The following is a 21,355-nucleotide window of genomic DNA, read 5'->3' on the forward strand; positions in this document are numbered from 1 at the left end:
GGGTCATTTCTTCCCACTGGAATGGTATCACCGTGGTAATTATATTGCCAGGGTTTGCATGATGAGTCTGGGTGGATTCCAGATTAGGGAGTCAGGAGAAGTGAAGGCAGGAGAAGTGAAGGCAGGAGAAGGATTGTTGTCTGTGTCATGGGGCAGGGTGCTCTGAGCCGTCTCCCGTAAGCCTATAGCACGGCTGCACTCATCCAGTGCAATGATGTCTGCAGAATTCAGCCAGCGTTTGAGCCAAATCTGGATTTCAATGATGTTTAATGATGTGTAATTCATTTGCACCACATTCTCTATTTTCAAAAGAACATGCAGTGTGCCTTTCCATTTCATCATATCTTGGTTTGAAAAATGACCTAATTGAACATCTTTTCTTTTTCATTCAACTAAGAAATAGCTTTTTTTTTCACTTATCTGTACGCTTTCTGTTTTCTCTCTCTCTCTCTTTCACTCTCTCTCATTTGCAGCAAACCCTGGAGAACAACCTGACCAATCTGGTGAAGAGGAACAGCGAGCTGGAGAACCAGATGGCCAAGCTCATCCAGATTTGCCAGCAGGTGGAGGTGAGTGTTGCCAGAAACCGGCCCAGCTCACCCGGACACTGGCCATTTGACTCTCCGAGATGGAGCTCATTCTTCATCCCATTCCTTTCTCTCTCTCCCTCACAGACTCTCTCTGTCTCACTCTCTTTCGCTCTCTTAACTCCAGCTAGCTGTGGCCAGCTGGTAATCATGAGAACATTCATCATGATTTGGGAGCGCATATGACTTCCAGCTGAGTTAAGGGCTAACAGTCACAGCTGTCTTCTCCTCCAGCTGAGTTAAGGGCTAACAGTCACAGCTGTCTTCTCCTCCAGCTGAGTTAAGGGCTAACAGTCACAGCGGAGTTAAGGGCTAACAGTCACAGCTGTCAGGGACAGAAGACGACCCAAGAGCGCAAGTTCAAATTCAGAGTCTTTTTATTGAAGGGTTCAGGGGGGAAGAGGAGTGAGAGAAACGTGAGGTCTTGGAGGTTCCGGTTCCAGGGGTGCTAGGAGTGCCCGGGTGTCAGGGGTTCCAGGGGTTCTCGGGCTCTGGGGTTTCCAAGTTTCGGGGGTTCCAGTCCAAGGTGCTGAGTGTGTGTGTCCCCAGTGATCGGCGCCTCGGGCTGAGGGTGGTGACGCGTCGGGGCTCGCTCGTCTGGTGGTCGGAGGCCTGGGGAATCACACACACAACAGCAAGGTGAACAGCAGGCAGTAGTACAGACCAGGGCTAGGCACTAAACATGGTGAGACAGAAGGCAGATTCGAGTTACCGGGGGGGCTGAAGATCGGAGAGTTCCCAATGTCGTAGTTGCATTCGGCTGGGGTTAGCCGACGGGAGTAGAAGGCACAGGGGTGCATCTTGCCATCCTCGGCTGCTCTGAGAAAGCACTGCACCCACTCCTACGTCCGAAGCATCTACCTCCCACGTCCGAAGCATCTACCTCCTTTGGAGGATGGGAGCAGAAGTGAAACGTGTCTTGAGGCTATTGAAGGCCTTATTAGCAGCTGCTGTCCATTGGTACGGCTGTTTAGTGCTGGTTAGCGCCGTGAGTGGTGCAGCCACTGTGCTATAGTTTCGGATGAACCTCCTATAAAAGTTTGCAAAGCCCAGGAACTGTTGCAACTTTTTCCGAGACTCAGGGACTGGCCAGGACGTGACAGCCGACACCTTCGTGAGATCCATCTGAATGCTGCCCTCGTTGATCACATACCCCAGGAATGAAACGGTCTTGGCATGGAACTTGCACTTCTCTGCCTTCACAAAAAGAGAGTTCTCCAGCAGGCGGCGCAGGACCAACTGGACATGGTGCGCGTGTTCTGACAGAGTCTTTGAGAATATTAAAATATCGGCAAGGTACACAAAAACAAATGTATTTAGCATGTCCCTGAGGATATCATTCACTAGGGCTTGAAAAACTGCTGGGGCATTGGTGAGGCCAAATGGCATGACGAGGTATTCATAGTGGCCGGTTGGTGTGTTGAACGCAGTCTTCCACTCGTCTCCCTCTCACCTGCACCAGATGGTAGGCATTGCGAAGGTCCAGCTTCGTGAATACGGTGGCTCCCTGCAGCAGTTCGAAGGCAGACGAAAGTAAGGGCAGTGGGTAGCGATTCTTAACCGTGATGTCGTTCAGACCCCGGTAATCTATGCATGGGCCGAAGAGAACAGTCCTTCTTACCGCCGAAGAAGAATCCCGGCTCCTGCGGGGAAGGCGGTCTGATTATCCCGGCGGCAAGAGAGTCATTAATGTAGTCTTCCATGGCCTTTCTTTCCGGGGCTGACAGTAAATACAGGCGACCCTTTGGGAGGTGCTGTGCCAGGCAGGAGATCAATGTGCGCAGTCATAGGGTCTGTGTGGGGGTAGAGATGTCGCCTTGGATTTGTTGAACACCTCTTTCAGGCTGTGGTAACAGGTCGGAACATTGGATCGTCCTGGGTGGCGCTAGATATTTCCGGTGAACGGGCAGGGTGGCCCCTTAAACAGGTCTGGTGACAACTCCTTCCCCACGCACGGACTGTTCCTGTCTCCCAGTCGATGTGGGGGTTGTGCTGGAGCCCGCGGGTATCCGAGAATGAGTGGTTGGCCAGGTGAGTGTAGGAGGTGAAACTGGATGGACTCTTGGTGGTTTCCTGACAGCAGAATTGTCACAGGGGCTGAGATGTGAGTGACCGTGCCCAGATGATGTCCATCCAGGGCTCGTGCAGGAATGGGTTGTGCCAGTTGATGATGGTTCCGTCCAGTTGCGTGCAAGCTCAGGGTCCATGATGTTTGCTTGGCTCCAGAATCCACAAGGGCGGCCAACGTATGAGTCGTGTCGGAAAGCTGAAGGCGGAGATGAAGCAGGGGTTTTCGGATGGAGGGAGACTGAAGACTTGTTGAGCTCACCCGGATCTCCCCTACACCTGGTGAGCTGCGGCTTTTGCCGGACAGGTGGCGACCACGGTGATTTTCACCACCACAGTAGAGGCAAAGGTTGGAGGTTAGGCGGGCCGGCGGCCCTCGGGAGTCAGAGAGGCGGCCAATCTCCATGGCCTCAGGCTGATTGAGTTGGCCTTGGGACTTGACAGGCAGGGGCTGGACAGAGGAGGTATCGACCGAAAAGCGGATGGCAGGTTGACTGAGGCGCCCCTTCTCCCTCCTCCGGGTCTGTATCTGGCCGGTCAATGCGGACGGAAAGGTCAATGGCGGCATCAAGCGTTGAGGGCGGGTCATGAGAAACAAGCTCGTCTTTGATATAGTCCGCCAAGCTGTGGAGGAAGGCTTGCACCAGTGCCTCTGAGTTAAACGAGCTTTGACTGGCCAGGGTACGAAAGTCAATGGAGAAGTCTGCCACTGTCCGATTGCCCTGACGGATGGTGAGCAGAGCTTGTGATGCTTCGGCTGTTGGCGAGCCTAGATCAAAGACCTTTAACATCTCCTCCTCAAAGGCACTGAAGGAGGCACAGGCTGGGGTTTGCCGGTCGAATTCCGCCGTTCCCCACCACCGAGCTCGGCCGGTGAGGTGGGTGATGACATACCCCACCTTGGCTCCCTCCGTTGAGAAGGTTCTGGGCTGTAGTGCGAACTGGATTCGGCAGCTGCTCAAGAATGGTCTTACTTGCTCTTGGTTTCCATCGAAACGTTCCGGGTTCCCAATCTTTGGTTCAGGAGCGTGGGGATCTGGTGGCAGCACTGCCGGTGGTACAGGAACAGAAGAACCAGGGGTGGGTGCAGGTGGAGTAGCCGGGTTTGAGAGTAGTTGCAGGGCTTGGGCTAGCAGTTGTTGCTGCAGTTGGAACTGTTGCTGTTGTAGCTGAAACTGTTGCTGCTGCTGTTGAAGCTGTTGCTGTTGCTGCTGGATCTGTTGTTGCTGCTGGTTGGATTGCTGTTGTTGGTTGCCTAGCTGGAGAAGGGAAGCGATGTCGCCAGCCATCCGATTGAGGTCTCCCTCAGTGCGTTCCAGTCGCTGTAGGGCAGTCACCTCGGGCTCTTCCTCCATAGTGGTCAGGGAGTGCGCTGGGTCCATGATGGTCAGATCGTTCTGTCAGGGACAGAAGACAACCCAAGAGCGCAAGTTCAAATTCAGAGTCTTTTTATTGAAGGGTTCAGGGGGGAAGAGGAGTGAGAGAAACGTGAGGTCTTGGAGGTTCCGGTTCCAGGGGTGCTAGGAGTGCCAGGGGTGTCAGGGGTTCTTGGGGCTCTGGGGTTTTCCAAGTCTCCGGGGGGTTCCAGTCCAAGGTGCTGAGTGTGTGTGTGTCCCCCAGTGATCGAGCGGCGTCTCGGGCTGAGGGTGGTGGCAGCTGGCCGGGGCTCGCTTCTGTCTGGTGGTCGGAGGCCTGGGGAATCACACACACAACAGCAAGGTGAACAGCAGGCAGTAGTACAGACCAGGGCTAGGCACTAAACGTGGTGAGAGACAGAAGGCAGATTCGAGTTACCGGGGGGGCTGAAGATCGGAGAGTAATCGAGAAGATCCGGAAGGCGGGTCGGGATAACCGGGGCAGTAAAGAAAGGATCCGAGTCGGCGGGCGGGCGGGCGGGCGGGCTACTGGTCCAGGTTTGAAGACGATCTGACAGGGCTTGGCTGAAAAACAGGGCTTTATATACTGGGAGAGGTAGTGGAGAAATGCAGTGCAGCTGGCAGAGTAATTAGAGCAGAGTGGGGCAAGGTGAGGATGGTGAGTGGGAAATGCAGCGCAGCTGGCCAGGTAACAAGAGCAGAGCAGGGCGGAGCCAGGTGGAGCTCGTTAGGCAGAGTAGAGAGAGAGTGAGCAGAGTGGCAGAGAATTGAATCAATTAAGGTTGTTACCAGGGAGAGAGAATGCTCATGACAACAGCTGAGTTAAGGGCTAACAGTCACAGCTGAGTTAAGGGCTAACAGTCACAGCTGTCTTCTCCTCCTTTTGTCTTGCTGTTTTCCCTTTTTTCTTTTTTTTTCATGTCACTTTTGCACAAACTTCCACTCTCGTATTGTTTCTACTTCTTCAGGCAGTTTTTTACAGTGTGACACTATCTTACACTAGGAAGAGATACGATTTACTATCTGTGTGTGTGATTCTGTCAAAATGGGGAGACAGTAGCCACCAGCAGCACACAGTAACACACTAGTCCATTGCCTCCACACACACACACACACACACACAGAGGTACACACAACCTTGTCAGACTCCACAGATTAGAGGAGCTTGCTGGTAAATAACAAATGGAGGTCACTCCCAATGAAAACATCAGCGCTTGCACTATCTCTGCTGACATCTAGCAGAAAGGTATATCAGGCCCTCTGACAACCTTCCAATGCGTATGTAAGGCTTCGGAGCTGATATGCCCTTCCTCAGATAGTAAATATTGATGACTGAGACATTTGATATGGATTTTCCAGAGCGTAGATAGCAGTGCCTGTGGCAGGACAGACAGCATTTGCAGACGATGCGTGCAAGAAGCAGAGGTATAAGTGCAAGAGAGCAGCGACAGTTCCATTGATTTCAAATAATTTCATTGAATTCAAGCTTTGTGTGACTCATTCATCTCTATTGCATTGTCACGAAAAGCTAGGCTCTGAAATCCTTTATGGGATTTAACAAATTGAGTTATTGGCTGGAATAAATGCATTGGGAATATTTCAGATTTGATGAGCAAGAAAGATTAAAGTGCTAAACCACATTCTCATTTTTAAATTAAGTAAAATAAAAGAGCAGCCTTGCGCTTTAACTCCAGCCCTCATTTAAGGCCAATAGGGAAAACATGGTGAGTTGAATCTGGGACAACAGCATTTAATGACACTGTCACAACAAGCGTCCTTGCCACGCGCTGGAAACTGAGTCAAGTGACAAGTCATTGTTATTTTATTACCCCTATTAGGCAGGACCCTGGGAAACGGCTTGCGTAGCCAGCAGGTTTGTGTCCTTGCGTGAACCGAACAGAGGAGCGCATAAACACGGCTGGTTGACAAGCCCGAGGCAGACGGAACCCGAGGCAGCTGCGTCTGAGCACTGCCCAGGGTTCAGAAGAAATAGGCAAGCGACGCAATTTGAGGTGGACAAGGCATGGCACCGCTGTAGCACGCCACGTCTCTGCATGAGCCACATGACCTATCTTTGTAGGAGTCGTTAGGATAAGCTGGCTGGTGCTTGGCAAGGTAGCCAACTCTCTTCCAGGCCGCACGGCCTCTCTCTCTCTACATCCTCCCCTCTGAAACTCAGGCAGTTCAGTCAATCATGCTGACGCTAAGCTTCGCGTTCGCTAAATTGGCCACGGGATTAAGGCTTAAAGGTAAATCCGACCCAGGAATTTATACATTTTTTTTTTTATATCACCGAGAAGTGCTGTGTGCTATGCTGAAGCTATGCTAATTTGTCCCTGATCTGAAGAGTGTCATCTTGCAAACCTGGCCCGCCTGGCTCTCTCAGCCCCTCTACAGTCCGCCCCCTTCACCCTCTCCTCTACATAATTCAGCCGTGCACACACCGCACTGAGCATGTGCCACGAGCTGTGGGCCCAATTATCAGAAGAAACATTTCCCCTCTCTGTGGCCGCTCTGCAGGTAGCCAGCAGCCGCACCTGAGCTGCGCTCAAAGGCATAGTGAATTATTCAGCACGCCGATGATACACACAACACAACACATGCAGCGTGGCACGAGGCAGCCGGTCGGCGGAGCTCAGGCGGCCGTGGCAGGTGGCGTCTGGAGGAGGGACGGGCTCCCAGTGAGGGCGCTGCTGGGCTGGTGTGCGTCCACCCAGAGAGGCCCGCTGGGGAGAGAGGCAGGGGGTCCCTGCAGAGCTCTGCCCGCCATCTCCTCATGAGAGGAGAGGGAAGCCACACGCTGGTGGTTTTTCGCTTTGGCTGTCTGTCTGTCTGTGTGTGTGGGTATGTGTGGGTATGTTTGTGTTTGTCTGTGTGTGTGGGTATGTTTATGTCTGTCTGTGTGTGTGGGTGTGTTTGTGTCTGCTCAGCTCTCGCAGTTGAGGGCTCTTAAGACACTTCAGGGGTTGCCATTTCATGTTGGCTCGGTCAAGTGTGTGCCTTTTGTGGCACTGAGGGTCATTTTTACTTATTTATTGCTACTTTTGCACTGAACAAGGAATGCACTCAATTTCGTTGTACCTGTGACAATGACAAATAAAGATATTTAGGGCCCGAGCACCAACGGTTTGACGAGAGGTGCGAAGCCCTATTGTTTTTGGAAAGATTATTATTATTATTTGTTCACCTTTTTGTTATTTTTGAGGTGGTTAACATGGATGAAAAGTCTTGGAACTTGGCACACACATCTGGTATCTCAATGGCTACACAGGCATAAAGGCTTGGCCCAGGGCGTGGCCCAGGGACACTGTAGCACCCCCTTGATCCAGTGGTTGGCACATACTTTCAGCTAGACACACCAAATTTGGTAGGTGTATGTATCTCCCCAAGATGAACAATGCATTAGCCACGCCCAACAGGAAGTGAGGTATTTGGGATTTTGTGCGGACTAAAATGTGATGAATTGTGATGCCAAAAGAGGTGCTTCCCATTGGTAAAAACGCATGAAATTTGGTACACACATCAAGAGGTACCGTGAATACACAGGGGAAAAGCCTTGGCACTGGGCTTGGCCCAGGAACTCCATAGCGCCCCCTTATGTCACTGTGACTTGTGGTTGGCATATAGTTTTAGAGACACACACCAAATTTGGTGTGTGTGTAACTCCCAAAAACAATCAACTTTTGTATTAACATGCCATTAGCCACGCCCACAGGAAGTGAGGTAATTGGGATTTTGTGAGTTGTGGACATGACCAATTTTAACATACTCCTCCTAGACGGTTGATCCGATTCATGTGAAAGTCGGTATACATGATTCCAATATGCTTCTGATTCTAAATTGTGAAGCTTTTTTTGATATGTTGTAATTTGACGAAATGGCGAAACTATGAATTTTAATACCCTTCCACATAAACAATAAATGTGTCTTAATTCACCATGCATGGCTTGAAATGTTTTAAATTTCACAGGTTATTGAATACCATGGTAATGACAATATTCACAAGCTCATAATCCATATTTGGCATAGTGCCACCCACTGGCAACAAAAAGAATGACAAGAACACTGATGTCACATGATAGATTTGAACGTAATCCTCCTAGACGGTTTGTCAGATTCATGTGAAATTTGGCAAATATGATGGCAAGATGATGCTGATGTTAAATTGCGAAGGGATTTTTGATATGTTGTAATATGTCATGATTTTAATATCTCACCATATAAACAGGAAATGTGTCATAAAGTCACAGTGCATTGAATGAATGGTCTGAAACTTCTCAGGTTAATAGATATTATGATTATGATGATATCCAGACACCCAATGGGCCTGCCTGGCATAGCGCCACCACCTGACCAAGTAGGAAATGTGCCAGAAATGGACAATGCCTTAAGTGATTCATCTGAAACTTTATAAAATATTGGATATCATTATTGTGATGATATTCACACATATAATTCACATGCCTAGCATAGCACCACCATCTGGCCAAACAGGAAATATGCCAGAAATGCTCTATGCTTTGAATGAATGGTCTGAAACTTCTCAATTGAATAGATATTATGATTATGATGATATCCAGAGAACCTATGGGCCTGCCTGGCATAGCGCCACCACCTGGCCAAGCAGGAAAATGTGCCAGAAATTGGTAATGCCTTTATTGGTTGATCTGAAACTTTACAAAATATTGGATATCATTATTGTGATGATATTCACATGTGTAATTCACATGCCTAATATAGCGCCACCATCTGGCCAAAAAGCGTATCAGAAATGTTCTTTGCTTAAAATGAATAATCTGAAATTACTCAGGTTAATATATATTATGATTATGATGACACTGGGCCTGCCTTGCATTGCGCCCCCACCTGGCCAAGCAAGTAAATGTGCCAGAAAATAACATGCAAAAACAAATAACACACACATCAAATATGTACATTTTACAAATGCACCACGTCGATGCTTTGTTGGATTCTGAAATGTCACGGGTTGCGGCCCACAGGTGCTCGGGCCCACCATTGCATCGCTTGCGGCTATATTCTATTCTATGCCATTACTGGGCCAAATTCAGCTGATTCCAGAAAAGGGAAAATATACTTTTTCCTACTCTTGTGTTTTTATTTTTTCATTGTGCTCTTCAAGAAGAGTGACTAGCCACTGAGTGAAAGCAATCCAGTCAGCTTACTCTAAATGCGCCGATAAGATGTCCCAGCAGCACCGAACAACTCTTTAATCCTGCGGGAGCCGTCGTGGACAGAAAGACCGCGTTCCCGGGAATGCCGGTTCCCCACAGGCAGTCCAGCTTAGGCTTGTTTTTCCTCGTCTCACCGCAGAGCTAACTGCGTGCCGCTTGACCACCTGTGTTTTTTCTTTCCTTTGGCGGACAAGTTTATTTTGATACATCCCTGGTCAGTGCCTGTGGAAGTTGCAGTGGGAAAGCATAGTACACACACACACACACACACACACACACACACACACACCTCACACTGTCATGCAACTTTAATGCAGGCCCTGGAGTCTGTACACCACACAGTGAGAATGAGAAGAGACACATATCCAGTCAGGCACTTAGCTGCTTTTTGGTGTCTCAGTAACCTTACACAAGCATTTCAAAGTCTCCCCACTCTCTCCAAGTATCTCTCTCTCTCTCTCTCTCTCTCTCTCTCTCTTTCTCTCTCTGTCTCAGTCTCTCTCTGTCTCAGTCTCTCTCTCTCTCTTCACTCCCCTGGTTCAGTCTGTCTGGACAGAGTGAAAACCCACAGTAATTACTCTGGAGCCAAAACAAACAAGGTCACCATACAGTGTGATAGATGCACTCTAGTGTCTACTCTCTCACCTCCATCTCTTGTCATCTTCTGGGACTGTGCTAGAGGGAGAGAGAGAGAGAGAGACAGAGAGGGAGGGGTAGAGAGAGAACAAGAGAGAGAGAGAGACTTGAGAGGGACTCCAGTGCTCTAATGAGCGCAGCTTATTAATAGAACATCAGTGCCACGTCCTGCTTTCTAGCGTGCTGGAAGGTGGCACTTCTAAGAAGTCGAGGTGGGAGGTGAAGGACTTCCATTACAGCAGGTGTTTATGCTCCCTGTCTGCAGTTGGCTGGATGTTAGCAGAGTGGCATTATAGCAAGCTACGGGCCCCCATCACATCCAGTTTATTCTCCTATGCTTTCACTGCAGGAGAGCTTAAGTCTGACATATCCCCTACGTAACGCGCTGCCGACTTATCCCCCCCTCTCTGTCTGTCTCACACACACACACACACACAAACATGAACACACACACACACACAAACACACATCTCTCTTGTCGCAAGCTGGGCTCCTCCTTGCTGCCAAAGCCCCGGCCTGCTGTTGACCTGCCGGTGGGATAAATCTGCCTAACGTGTCTCCGGGAGAGACGAATGCGCGCAGCTGTCAGAGACAAAGCGGCCTCCAGACAGCCGTGATCGCGGGCCAGAGGTGTCGCATGAATCTCCACCGCCACACGGGCCGCAGGGGCCGCCACTCCGAGGCTTAAGGAGCCGACGTGACCGCCGGCCGACAGGGAGGGAGGGAGGGAGACGCCACGTGTACGGGAGCTGTGGTAGAGCCACATGGAAGCGCTGGGCACTTAATGTGCCCGTGGAGATCAGAGCTTGAAAGAGGACAAGGGTGTGTATATCCCAGAGAGAGAGAGAAAGAGAGGGAAAGAGAGGGAGGGGGGGTAGGAGAGTTTATGTATGTTTGGGGGGTGCAGTACAATGTCACCATGGCCTCTGATAGGGAATCTATCAGTACCCGGAGAAAGGGGGCCATCAGTCGTCTCTGTCAGTGACTCTCCCAGGGTGCGGGGAGATCGTCCGATAGGCAAGTGATGGAGCTGCTGCCTCCCACAGGAGAGCCAAGAGCCGAAGAGCCAATGCTACGCCAGCTAATTACCAACCCTCTCACCCCGTAGGAAGTAGGAAGCCTGAAATGGAATTAATGGGTGTGTGTGTGTGTGTGTGTGTGTGTGTGTGTGTGTGTGTGTGTATATATGTGTGTGATTGGGTGGGTGAATGAATGCATGTTCGTGTGTGTGTGTCTTTGTGCGTGTGTGTGTGTGCGTGTGATTAATACTGCTTAAGTGGGTTTTAACTAACATAATGAGATTTGTGGAAACATTGCCGTGCTGTGTGATAGAGGGGGAATCAGGTCACTCTCTGGTCTTTGATGGGGAGTCGTAACCCTGTGTAATTTAGTTTTTCTATGGGTAGGGGTGGGGTTTCACAGTGGGAGGATTCCCACCATTGAAACACGAAGATCATTTGCATCCACAGTACCACAGAGAGAGAGTTGGTCTCTGTACGTGTACGTTAATGCTGCAGACACACAGACATTCTCCTGTCATTTCCGCCTGATCTTACAGACTGTCAGAGTTTCATCCATCCATCTCACGTCCAGCTCACTATGTGAACCAGTACCATCCTTTAACCTCCACTTTGACTTAGCAAATAAGAAAACACAAAATGTGTTAATAAATTACATGTCATGAGCAGGCAGTTTATATTAGGTTAGGGATCGTTGTGACATTACAAAGTGATTAATGAATGTTATATAATTCTTATGTAATTAAAGCCATGCAAGTATGTGATTAAAGTCATGCAAGTATGCGATTAATACCATACACCTCTCTTGTCAGGACATAAGCAGTACATTTATTAAATAGTATTTTAATTTTCTAAGGACAGGGAATGAAAAGGGAAGGCATTTATCTTTCCAGGCATAAAGAGAGCTGAGCCATCTGTGCTGAGTATGCCTGTTCTGCTCTGCAGGTCAACACTGCCATGCACGAAGCCAAGCTGGTGGAGGAGTGTGATGAACTGGTGGAGATCATCCGGCAGCGGAAGCAGGTCATCGCTGTCAAAATCAAAGAGTCCAAGGTACCGTTCCCACACAACAATCACAGCCTCCTCCTCCTCCTCCCACACACACACACACACACACACAGCCATATCAGCCAACACATCTCCTCAAAGCTCAGAAAACGCCTGCTTTGGAGGCACCCCATGACAAGAGCGGATTCTTTGGTCCTCTCACAAAGGCTTCGTCTCCACAGACGTTGCAGACAGACAGATGAGCTGGTTTAAGCTGGTGTGCGGTGCCTGTCAGCAGCGTATTTAGCTCATGCAGATGGCGCGGCTGCGTCAGCCTCCGCGCTGCTCGTCAGCACCTGTCTCCCGCCCCGGCCACTCCACAGAGGGCTGTCATAGCCTGTCACCGCACCCTCTAATGGGAACGGATGGCTGACATTTGGTGTGACAGCGACAGACTCTAAAGCACTTTTGCACGGCGGCACCCCTGCGCCTCTCTTGGGGAGAGACTTTTGTTCGGGGGCTTTTGATGTAACCCCAGATTTCGCAAAGAGAGTTTAGCACAAAAGCGGGGAGAATTTGGTCGGAAAATGAGGGTGGTTTGCTCAGATTCACAAACCGGGCGATTGACTCTTATGAGATAGCAAAGGTCTGAAACTTCTGCAGGAACAGCGTTGGAGGCCCACAGACAGGCATTCCTGTAGCAGAACCTAGATCAAAGAAACAAGAAAGAAAAAAAAGTAGCCACATATAGTTCACATTGCCCCACTCAAAAGGCTCTCTCCACCACTGCAGCTCTATCTCTGTCAGCTTCCGTCCCTCTCTCTCTCTCCCTCTCTCTCTCCCTCTTCTTCCATCTCTCTCTCCCTCCTTCCCTCTGTATGTTTTGCTGTTCCCAGACCTAGGCCTCCTTAATCTGCCACAGCACTAACAAATGCTGGAGCAGAAGGCAGCCCCTCTTTCTGTATCAATCAATCAATCAGACAGACAGACAGACAGACAGAGAGATATGGCAGGCATGCAGACAGGGCCAGACCAGGCCACAGAGTCTTTCATCTGCTGCCCCTTAGGCTACTGCTGGAGCTGCTGTCACTCAGGCTCCAGTCACAACACACCCACAACTCCTCTCCCCTCCTTTCTCTCCCCTCCTTTCTCTCTCCTCTCCTCTCTCCCTCCTCTCCTTTCCTCTCCTCTTCCCTCCTCTCTCTCTCCTCTCCTCTCCTCTCCTCTTCCCTCCTATTTATCTCCTTTCTTCTCCTCTCCTCTCCCCCTCCTCTCCTCTCCCCTCCTCTCCTCTTCTCTGCTCTTCCTCTCCTCTCCTTTCTTCTCCTCTCCTTTCTTCTCCCCTCTCCTCTCCTCTCCCCTCCTCTCCTCTCCTCTCCCCTCCTCTACTCTGCTCTCCTCTCCCCCTCCTATCAGCTCAGTCTGTCTCACTGCTGCTGCTGCGGCTGATGCTCACATGACTCTCCCCAACAAACACTGACTTGATCTCAGAGGCTCATAGCAGGCCACAAGATTGCATTCGATTGCGGTCAGCAAGATGTGGCTGTCCGTGGCAATTTCCAGCGGTCAGGCTCTTCGCTGATATGAAGCCAATGCGAAAGCATGCAAGCAGATTATGTGCGAGGGGCAAGTGTTTCACTATGCGTTCTGACAGATGCATGATTCAACGCTGTTGATGCTCTCCAAAAGATGAGGCATTTCCGTGGCTTACGTCGTTTCAAAAGCACAGATGGGACTCGTGATGGACAGGGGATTGTGGAGTGCCTCTCTGATGGGCGCTGGGCATTTCCAGACACGCTGGTGTTTTTTCCTCTTTTCTTAGTCTGATGGGATTTGTTTTGTTTTGTTTTTTTTTGTTGTTTTTCTTCTCAGTGAGGATTTGGTCGGCCCAAACTCCCAAGTGCTCATAATATCAGAAGAATTTCCCTTGAATCGCCTTTCATTCCACTCCTGGCATAAACACTCACACACACAAAGAAAGATGGAAAGGAATCAGCTTATTTTATTTGCTCCATCTGCAGTGGAAATTGGACTGTGGATAAACAGATAAGATAGCAACCGAAGAGAAATGCTCTTTAATTTGATGCCCTGGGACAAACAGCGGGACCCTGTTGCTCGTTGAGGTCATGCACCCGAGCGCACGCAACTCTCTGGCCTCAGGCGGGGTGGTCAGACGAACCGCGGAGAGACACAGGACTGAGGACAGGGCGAAACGGGCGCAGCCTCTCTCCTTGTTTACCCCATACACATCGCTCCCCGTGCCAGAGTTTGCCCACTGTGAGCCGCGTGTCGTGCCACCGCGAGGCCATGCAGAGGATGGGCCGCCGGCCGTTTGTCTGATTCAGCTCAGTGTTGTTATGATCATCGGAGTTATTGTTTGTTTTTTTGTTTGTCACGGAGTAGGTCAGATGTGGTCTAGACAAGAGTCCTAGACATTGACTAAGTGGAACACTGTTTACTGAGCAGACTGATAATCTTTTAGCTGACAGGACGTTCCCAGACAGCCTGTTTATACACATGAACACCTCAAATGATGAGTATGGGCTTAGTGTTTTGCCTGTCCAAGTGTGGGTGTGTTTGTGTGTGTGTTTGACATGTATTCCAGTTGTTTATCCAAATGTGTGGGTTTCAACATTTACGTCTAATCATTTATCCGCAACCTTTTGTTCCTAGGAAGGGAACAAATGCTCACACCTGTGTTATTTGGGTGAGGTGTTAATGCATTGATCAGGCATGAGTGTCTGTGGAGACTTGCTCCCTCATAATTCCTGCTGTCAATGTGTGTGTGTGTGTGCGTGTTGTCAGGTGATGAAGCTGCGAAAGCTGGCCCAGCAGATTGCTAACTGCCGTCAGTGCCTGGAGCGTTCCAGTGCGCTCATCACACAGGCAGAGAACAGCCTGAAGGAGAACGACCACGCCCGCTTCCTGCAGACCGCCAGGAATGTGGCTGAGAGGTGAGCACTGAGCACACACACACACACACACACACACACACACACACACACACACACACACACACAGCCCCCAAGAGCAAGACCTCTTGCCAGTAGATCCAAATGTGAGCCAGGGTGTGTGGAACAAACTTTCAGCAACTCGGCACATTCTCTCCTCCACCCCACCGCCCCTCCTCTTCCAGCACCGTCTCTCTCTCTCTCTCTCTCTCTCTCTCTCTCTCTCTCTCTCTCTCTCTCTCCCCGGCTCCCAGCGGCCTCCACCCTCTCCTGCACGTCCAGACAAAAGCCAGCATTCACCGCCCCCAGTCTTTCACACATGCTGTTTCCTGGCCTGCAGAATACGGTGCAAGACGTGTATAGTTGTTTCTGCCCCCCTCCTTTTTATTGGCCGGTTTTACAATGCTAGCCTTGTCCGAGAAGCAACAAAGCTGTTAATGCATTCGGCCTCTGCCAGGGCTGGACCATGTTAGTGTGAGGCTGTGGAGGGTGGACACTGCACTCACTGCCCTCTCCTCATCATCATCTTCATCATCCTCCTCTTCGTCCCCTTCCTCCTGTCTGTCTCTCCCACTGCAGGGTTGCCATGGCCACTGCGTCTTCACAGGTGCTTATCCCAGATGTCAATCTGAACGAGGCCTTTGACAACTTCGCCCTGGACTTCTCCCGAGAGAAGAAGATCCTCGAGGGCTTGGACTACTTAACAGGTGTGTGTGTGTGTGTGTGTGTGTGTGTATATTTGTGAGCGAGAGAGAGAGAGCAAGGGCTTGATTGACAGACAGAAGCACACAGGGAGAAAACAACCAACAAAATGAGAGAAACAAATAGACAGGCATGAAGGGTTCCAGGATCAGCAACACAGATAACAAGCTGACAAACTGAATATCAGCCTATGATGCGCCAGGCACAGCAGGCAGGCAAACCCAACCCTGTGGTCTGGCCTCCAGCTATTTGTGCAGGGAATACATGGTGCGCTAGAGTGCAGGGGGTATATGAGTTCACTTTACCCCACTCCAACCTTCTATGTTGATTTGCAGCCCCTAACCCTCCATCCATACGAGACGAGCTGTGCACCGCATCTCACGACACCATCACCGTGCACTGGACCTCCGAGGACGAGTTCAGCGTCACCTCCTACGAGCTGCAGTACACCATCTACACCGGCCAGACCAACTTCATCAGTGAGTTATACACACACACACACACACACTGATAGCCAGGTTTGTAAAGATATGTTTTTACATAAATGCATATTCGTTGTATATTATACTCAAATCTGTTAGAAATTGAACATTTAATTTATGCTCACACACGCTCACACACACAGACGTTTAACATTGTCTACTGCCAACCACCCAGCCAGCCGTGCCTAGCCCAACCACACGTCAACAGTAAATCTCCCCCATTAGCAACACCCTTCCCCCAAGGCCTTGCGTCATGCCATCCCAGTAACGTAGCTTTTCCTGGAGAGATCTCCTCCTACGTGCGCTGTGGCCGTCCACGCCGCTGGCTCCCCTCATCCAAAACGCACTCAGGCAGGCGAGTTCATCAGATCATGCCGTGCTGTGGCAGAGCTAGCTGAGCCTGACGGGCCTTCCGGTCTTACGTAACCAGGCAAACACCACCCTCCATTCCCACACATACACAGCCCTGCTCAGCCTTCCTTGACTCCTTTATTTCAAAAAAGCAAATACAGTGTGAATCCCCTGGCTGGGCTATCTAGCTGAAAAAGTCTCAGTGTGTGTGTGTGTGTGTGTGTGTATCTGTGGCCCAGTTTGCAGAGTGTGTTTATTTACTGAAAGATTCATGGTAATCTGATAAGAGAAGAGAGAATCATTTGACAGCTGTGAACCATAGCATGTGAGAGTGTGTCTGTGTGTGTCTGTGTGTGTGTGTGTGTGTGTGTGTGTGTGCGTGCGTGCGTTTGAGGGATGGAGAAAGAAAAGCTGTTAAGGATCAGTGACACTAGGACAGGACTATAGAGTGAAAACTGATAACAGCTTGGCAGAGGAAGGAGGTTCACTCCTTCCATTTCTCACTCCGTTTCCTTTACCCCTCTCTCTATCTCTCCATCTCTCTAGCTATCTCACGCATTCCTATTTTTCTCTTTTCTCCCTCACTTTTGGCCCGTCCATCCATTCACTATCAGTCCCCATCTGTGACACACCATCTTGCTCCCTCTTTTTTCCTCTCTGTCCCTCTCTGTATCGTTCTTTTCCTCTCTTCCGCACTCTCTCCTCCGTCCTGCTCTGCCAGGGCAGTCTGCTCCAGCCCACACACGCTGTGAGGCCTCTGAGAGCCGAGTGAGTGAGCGAGCGAGAGCTCCACTGAAGAGACACATGGGGGCTGCAGAGTCTCCGCTACTCCCTGCCGCCGCTGCCACTGCGTCCCCGGGAGACCGGCGCCAGAGAGAGTCGGCGAAATGGAGAGAAACACACAAATGTTTGTTTGTCCTCGTCTATCCGCCAGGCACGCTTCTTCTGTGCCATTGCCTCTTTGCAGAGTGCCTTAAACGAAAGCACTAGCACTTTATCAGCTGCGATTGCCTGGCGCTCCCAGGAGAAGCCATGCGATCCGCACGACTGTTTCTCCGACTGCTGCGACTGACTGTGCGGGTCAGCCAGAGTAGCTCACATCCACACAGTGCAGGAAACGGCAAGGAAGACATCAGCACCAATCAGGAGCTGGCAAACGCCTTCGTTTTTTAAAACGAATTAAAGGCCTATTAGATTCAATTACGTCCGGTAGTAGGAAGTAACGTTTTGTTTTCATTTTGCTTTCTAACATCGATCACTGGCCTCGCGGTAAATAAAGCATGTCTTGCAGAGGTGACCAGATCTAGTGGCCAGATTGCTGTAAACAGGGAAACGCAGCTTGTTCATGGGAACGGCTTTTTTTCGGGTCAGACCAAAGTAATTAACTGGCTGGCATCCGTACAGAGGCAACCCTCGGCGCTTAATTAAAGGAGACAGAGAGCCAGCTCAATTAGCGGCGTCTGGGAAAGCTCTGGGTTAGCGTTGGAGGCTTGATCTTCCTCCTCCTCCTCCTCCTCCTCCTCCGCCAAATCCTCCCTCCTCTTGTTCCTCCTTTCTCCTCCTCCTCCTCCTCCCTTGTGGTCCAAGGATTTCAATTATATGGGCAGATCATTGACCACAGTGACCACAGGGGCAGCTTGTGGCCCAAACCTCGGCCCTCGGCATCGGCTCCTTCGGCCCGCATCTCCGGGGCCGTGCCTCGCCATTAATTAGCACTGACGTTAGCCGCCGCTCTTTGGCCTCGAATCTTCTAATGACTTTGGCTCTGGAGTGCTGCTGTGTTGTGTGCTGCACCCGGAGCTCTGACACACATGCGGCCGCTCCCCTGACCTTATTTGAATGGTTGTTTAATGTCCCTGTTCGACCAATGCAGGTGGTGGCATCTGCCCTAACCCTCAGTGAGGTGTGAGTAATGACTTTTTTTGGTTAAAATGTCAGCGTAGTCACAATGTTTCCAGCGCCACTCCTCATTTCTCACTTAGCTCAGTGATACATTTTTTTATTTATTTTTTTGTTTTGTTTTGTTTTTGTTTTTGTGCTACTCAACATGCTACAAAGCGACATTTCTGAGCAAGGCTCACCTGCTAGCCCTGTATCTTTCCTTCATTAGCACAGTGGTGTAGGTGAGACCTAGTCGCAGGCACGTGGATGAACTCTGCGTCCTGAAGTCTTGTGAAAGGCAGTCGTGTATCACTCTTCCTTCCTGTGAAACAGCGGGAGCTGGATGTGTGATTCATATAAATTCATGGCCAGAGCCCTCAGAGGACCTCACACTCCCCTGAAGCTTCGATGAAAGAGCCTATCTTGTTCACCTGCTTGCTACCATGCCGGATAGGGGGTAATGGAGAGATGTATGTTTTATTCTGCTTCATGCCAGTTGCTTTTTCTGCATTGTCCACCTCAAAATTGGCAAAAAGACTGGCACTTTTTGGTGTGCTACAAAAGCCAACGCCTCCCCCAGCAGCTTTAAAGCCAGTTCAACAGCTCTCTCTGTCTCTGTCTCTCTCTCGCCCTCTTTCTTTCTCTTTTTTTCCTTTCTCTCTCTCTTTCTCTCTCTCTCTCTCTCTCTCTCTCTCTGTGGCAGGGCTGGGAGCGGCTGGCGGGGGCCTCGCGCTCCCTTTCATCTACTGACAGAGGCAGGCAGGCAGGCAACAGACAGACGCGGGGAGTCTGGGAACTGATTCCCTCTCCTCTCTATCTCTCTCTCTCTCTCTCTCTCCCTTCTTCTCTCGTTCTCTCATGCGCCCATACACTCTCCTCCTCCTTCATGTCCTGTCCTCTCTGCCTGTAACGACACAGGCTCTCCCTCTTATCTGCTGCGCTTTGATGTCTCTCGCAAGGCATTGCGTGGGGCAGTGGCAGAAAACGCTGTGTCTATAATATAGGCAGCGTTATTGTAGTTTGCACAGCTAATGCAATGCATCAAAGGGCCGATATTCAAAAGCATATTACATTTGTGACAGGAACTCATTTAAATGTCCTGAGTGTGTCCACACACACACACACACACACTTGTTATACAGTAACATTTTCTGGGCTTTGTCTGATTTTTTAGTGAATAGGAAATGAATTTTAAGCAACAGAGTCAGATTCTTTAGCCTTGTGCTGTCATGCCAATAGTCCAACTCTCCCATTTGCTTCCCCACCCCCTTACCAAGAATCCAAGAGTCTTTTCTCTCCATATTTGCGTCATGTTAAGAATTTTTATTTACAAGCAGCCATTGTTATTACTTATACATGCAGTTTGCCATCCCTCTCAATAATTCAACAGAAGTCCTTGCCAAGAGGGACATTTAAGTCTAGCCTGAAAGCATCTTTTTTCTCTCTCTTCTCCGCTATCTACAGGCACAGGGCAGTTTTCCCCAAGGGAGAGTTTAGACAAAGAGGAGTGTCATAGCAGATTCCTCAGTCTAACACTAGCAAATTGCAGTAATGTTCAAAAGTACTCAGTGATTACATTTCAACCACTTGAAATCAGCTCTTCGCTGCCACTGATTTGGACAGAAACTATGCGTGTTTGTGTGTGTGTGTGTGTGTATTTGTGTGTTTGTGTGTGTTTGTGTGTGTGTGTGTGTGTGTGTGTGTGTGTTTGAGAAGGGTTTTTTGTATGATGTGCTTTTGAATCAATTGAACTAGTGTTTATCTAAGCACACCTGAGGTTTGGATGACAGACACACCTTACATGAACACACATACACACACACACACACACACACACACACACACACACACACACACACTTAACACACACACGCAATCATAAAGCTGCACATTCTCAAACACACAGAGCCAGCGGGCCTCATGGCTCAATTGATTGTCCCCCATGGGTTTCTCTGTGCAACGCTCTGCCATTAGAGTGCCGATGGAGGCGGCTTTTCACATGCGCCTGTTTGCCTCGGGGGCACAACACACAATGAGAATGCCCGCCGAGACCCATTGCCATACGCCGCCGACATGTGTGTTGTGTGTTCAGCCAGATGGATCAAAAGGGGCCTATCAGCATGCCACCCCAGCTAACCTCAAAGCCACACACACCCTTTGTTCTCAGTCAGAGCTCCGGTCCAAATGAAATGTTTCATATGTACTGTGTGGCCTTCAGGATAGTGCAGGAGCAGATAGATTATTTACCAAGGCAAGCTGAGAGGTTGTCAGTCCTGTTAAATCCTGGAGAGGGGGGATATCTCTGAGCCATCACTTTGAAGTAATCCATGGGAAATGCTACAAGGTGCTTTTTGATTGGGTACAAAGGCTAATACAAAGGCAATGGCCATTGCAATTGGATTTGTTTTCTGGTGCAGAATGAATGTGTGCATTTCCCTCTTCCCTCGATCAGACTGCTGATTTGGTGCCAAGGGTTTCTTGCTCACACAGTGTTTGTGCCTTTGTCCCGGGCAGGTTTGTATAACTCGGTGGACAGCTGGATGATCGTGCCCAACATCAAGCAGAACCACTACACTGTGCACGGCCTGCAGAGCGGCACGCGCTACATCTTCTTCGTCAAGGCCATCAACCAGGCCGGCAGCCGCAACAGCGAGCCCGCCCGCCTCAAGACCAACAGTGAGTACCCAGTCTGCCCATCCCAGACACACTAGCACACCAGAAACACTGGGCTACACTCGGAATGGAAGATTCTGGAAGAATTAGTGGTTGATAATGAGTGGCCTTCATCTGTAGTTCTGCAGAATGTTACTGAGGCTCTGTGTAGTAAGGATGTTTTGAAAATAAATAATAAATAAAACATTACGGATGTAACTGCATGTCCTTCTGTGTAAGTAGTACTAAGCATATAGTATGTAACTATAAGAAAAACTGCTCTCCTCCATCATTCCTCCCAGAGCCTGCAGCTCAGCACTGTTCTGCCTTTGAGAGCTTGTCCTGTCCTGGAGGAATGCTACAGAGGACTCATAATTCTCCCAAATTCAATCAGTCAGCCTTTTGGCTGCTGTACTGCCTGCCTGCCCCACCCCTCCCCTACTGTACTGTGAGATCCTCTCTCCTCCCCTCC

General features: G+C 49.8%; 1 protein-coding gene across 5 annotated transcripts in view; it reads left to right on the forward strand.

Moving 5' to 3' along the window:
• Positions 1-21,355, forward strand: part of mid2 (midline 2) — a 102,863-nt gene that overhangs the window by 71,612 nt on the left and 9,896 nt on the right. For all 5 annotated transcript variants that reach the window (XM_048230759.1, XM_048230760.1, XM_048230757.1 and 2 more), the window contains 6 exons: positions 474-569; positions 11,823-11,930; positions 14,670-14,818; positions 15,395-15,522; positions 15,853-15,996; positions 20,746-20,907. In XM_048230759.1, the coding sequence (XP_048086716.1) occupies positions 474-569; positions 11,823-11,930; positions 14,670-14,818; positions 15,395-15,522; positions 15,853-15,996; positions 20,746-20,907 (787 nt within the window). The remainder of the gene's footprint in view (positions 1-473; positions 570-11,822; positions 11,931-14,669; positions 14,819-15,394; positions 15,523-15,852; positions 15,997-20,745; positions 20,908-21,355) is intronic.

Source organism: Alosa alosa, chromosome 21 (genome assembly GCF_017589495.1).
Source record: "Alosa alosa isolate M-15738 ecotype Scorff River chromosome 21, AALO_Geno_1.1, whole genome shotgun sequence".
NCBI lineage: Eukaryota > Metazoa > Chordata > Actinopteri > Clupeiformes > Clupeidae > Alosa > Alosa alosa.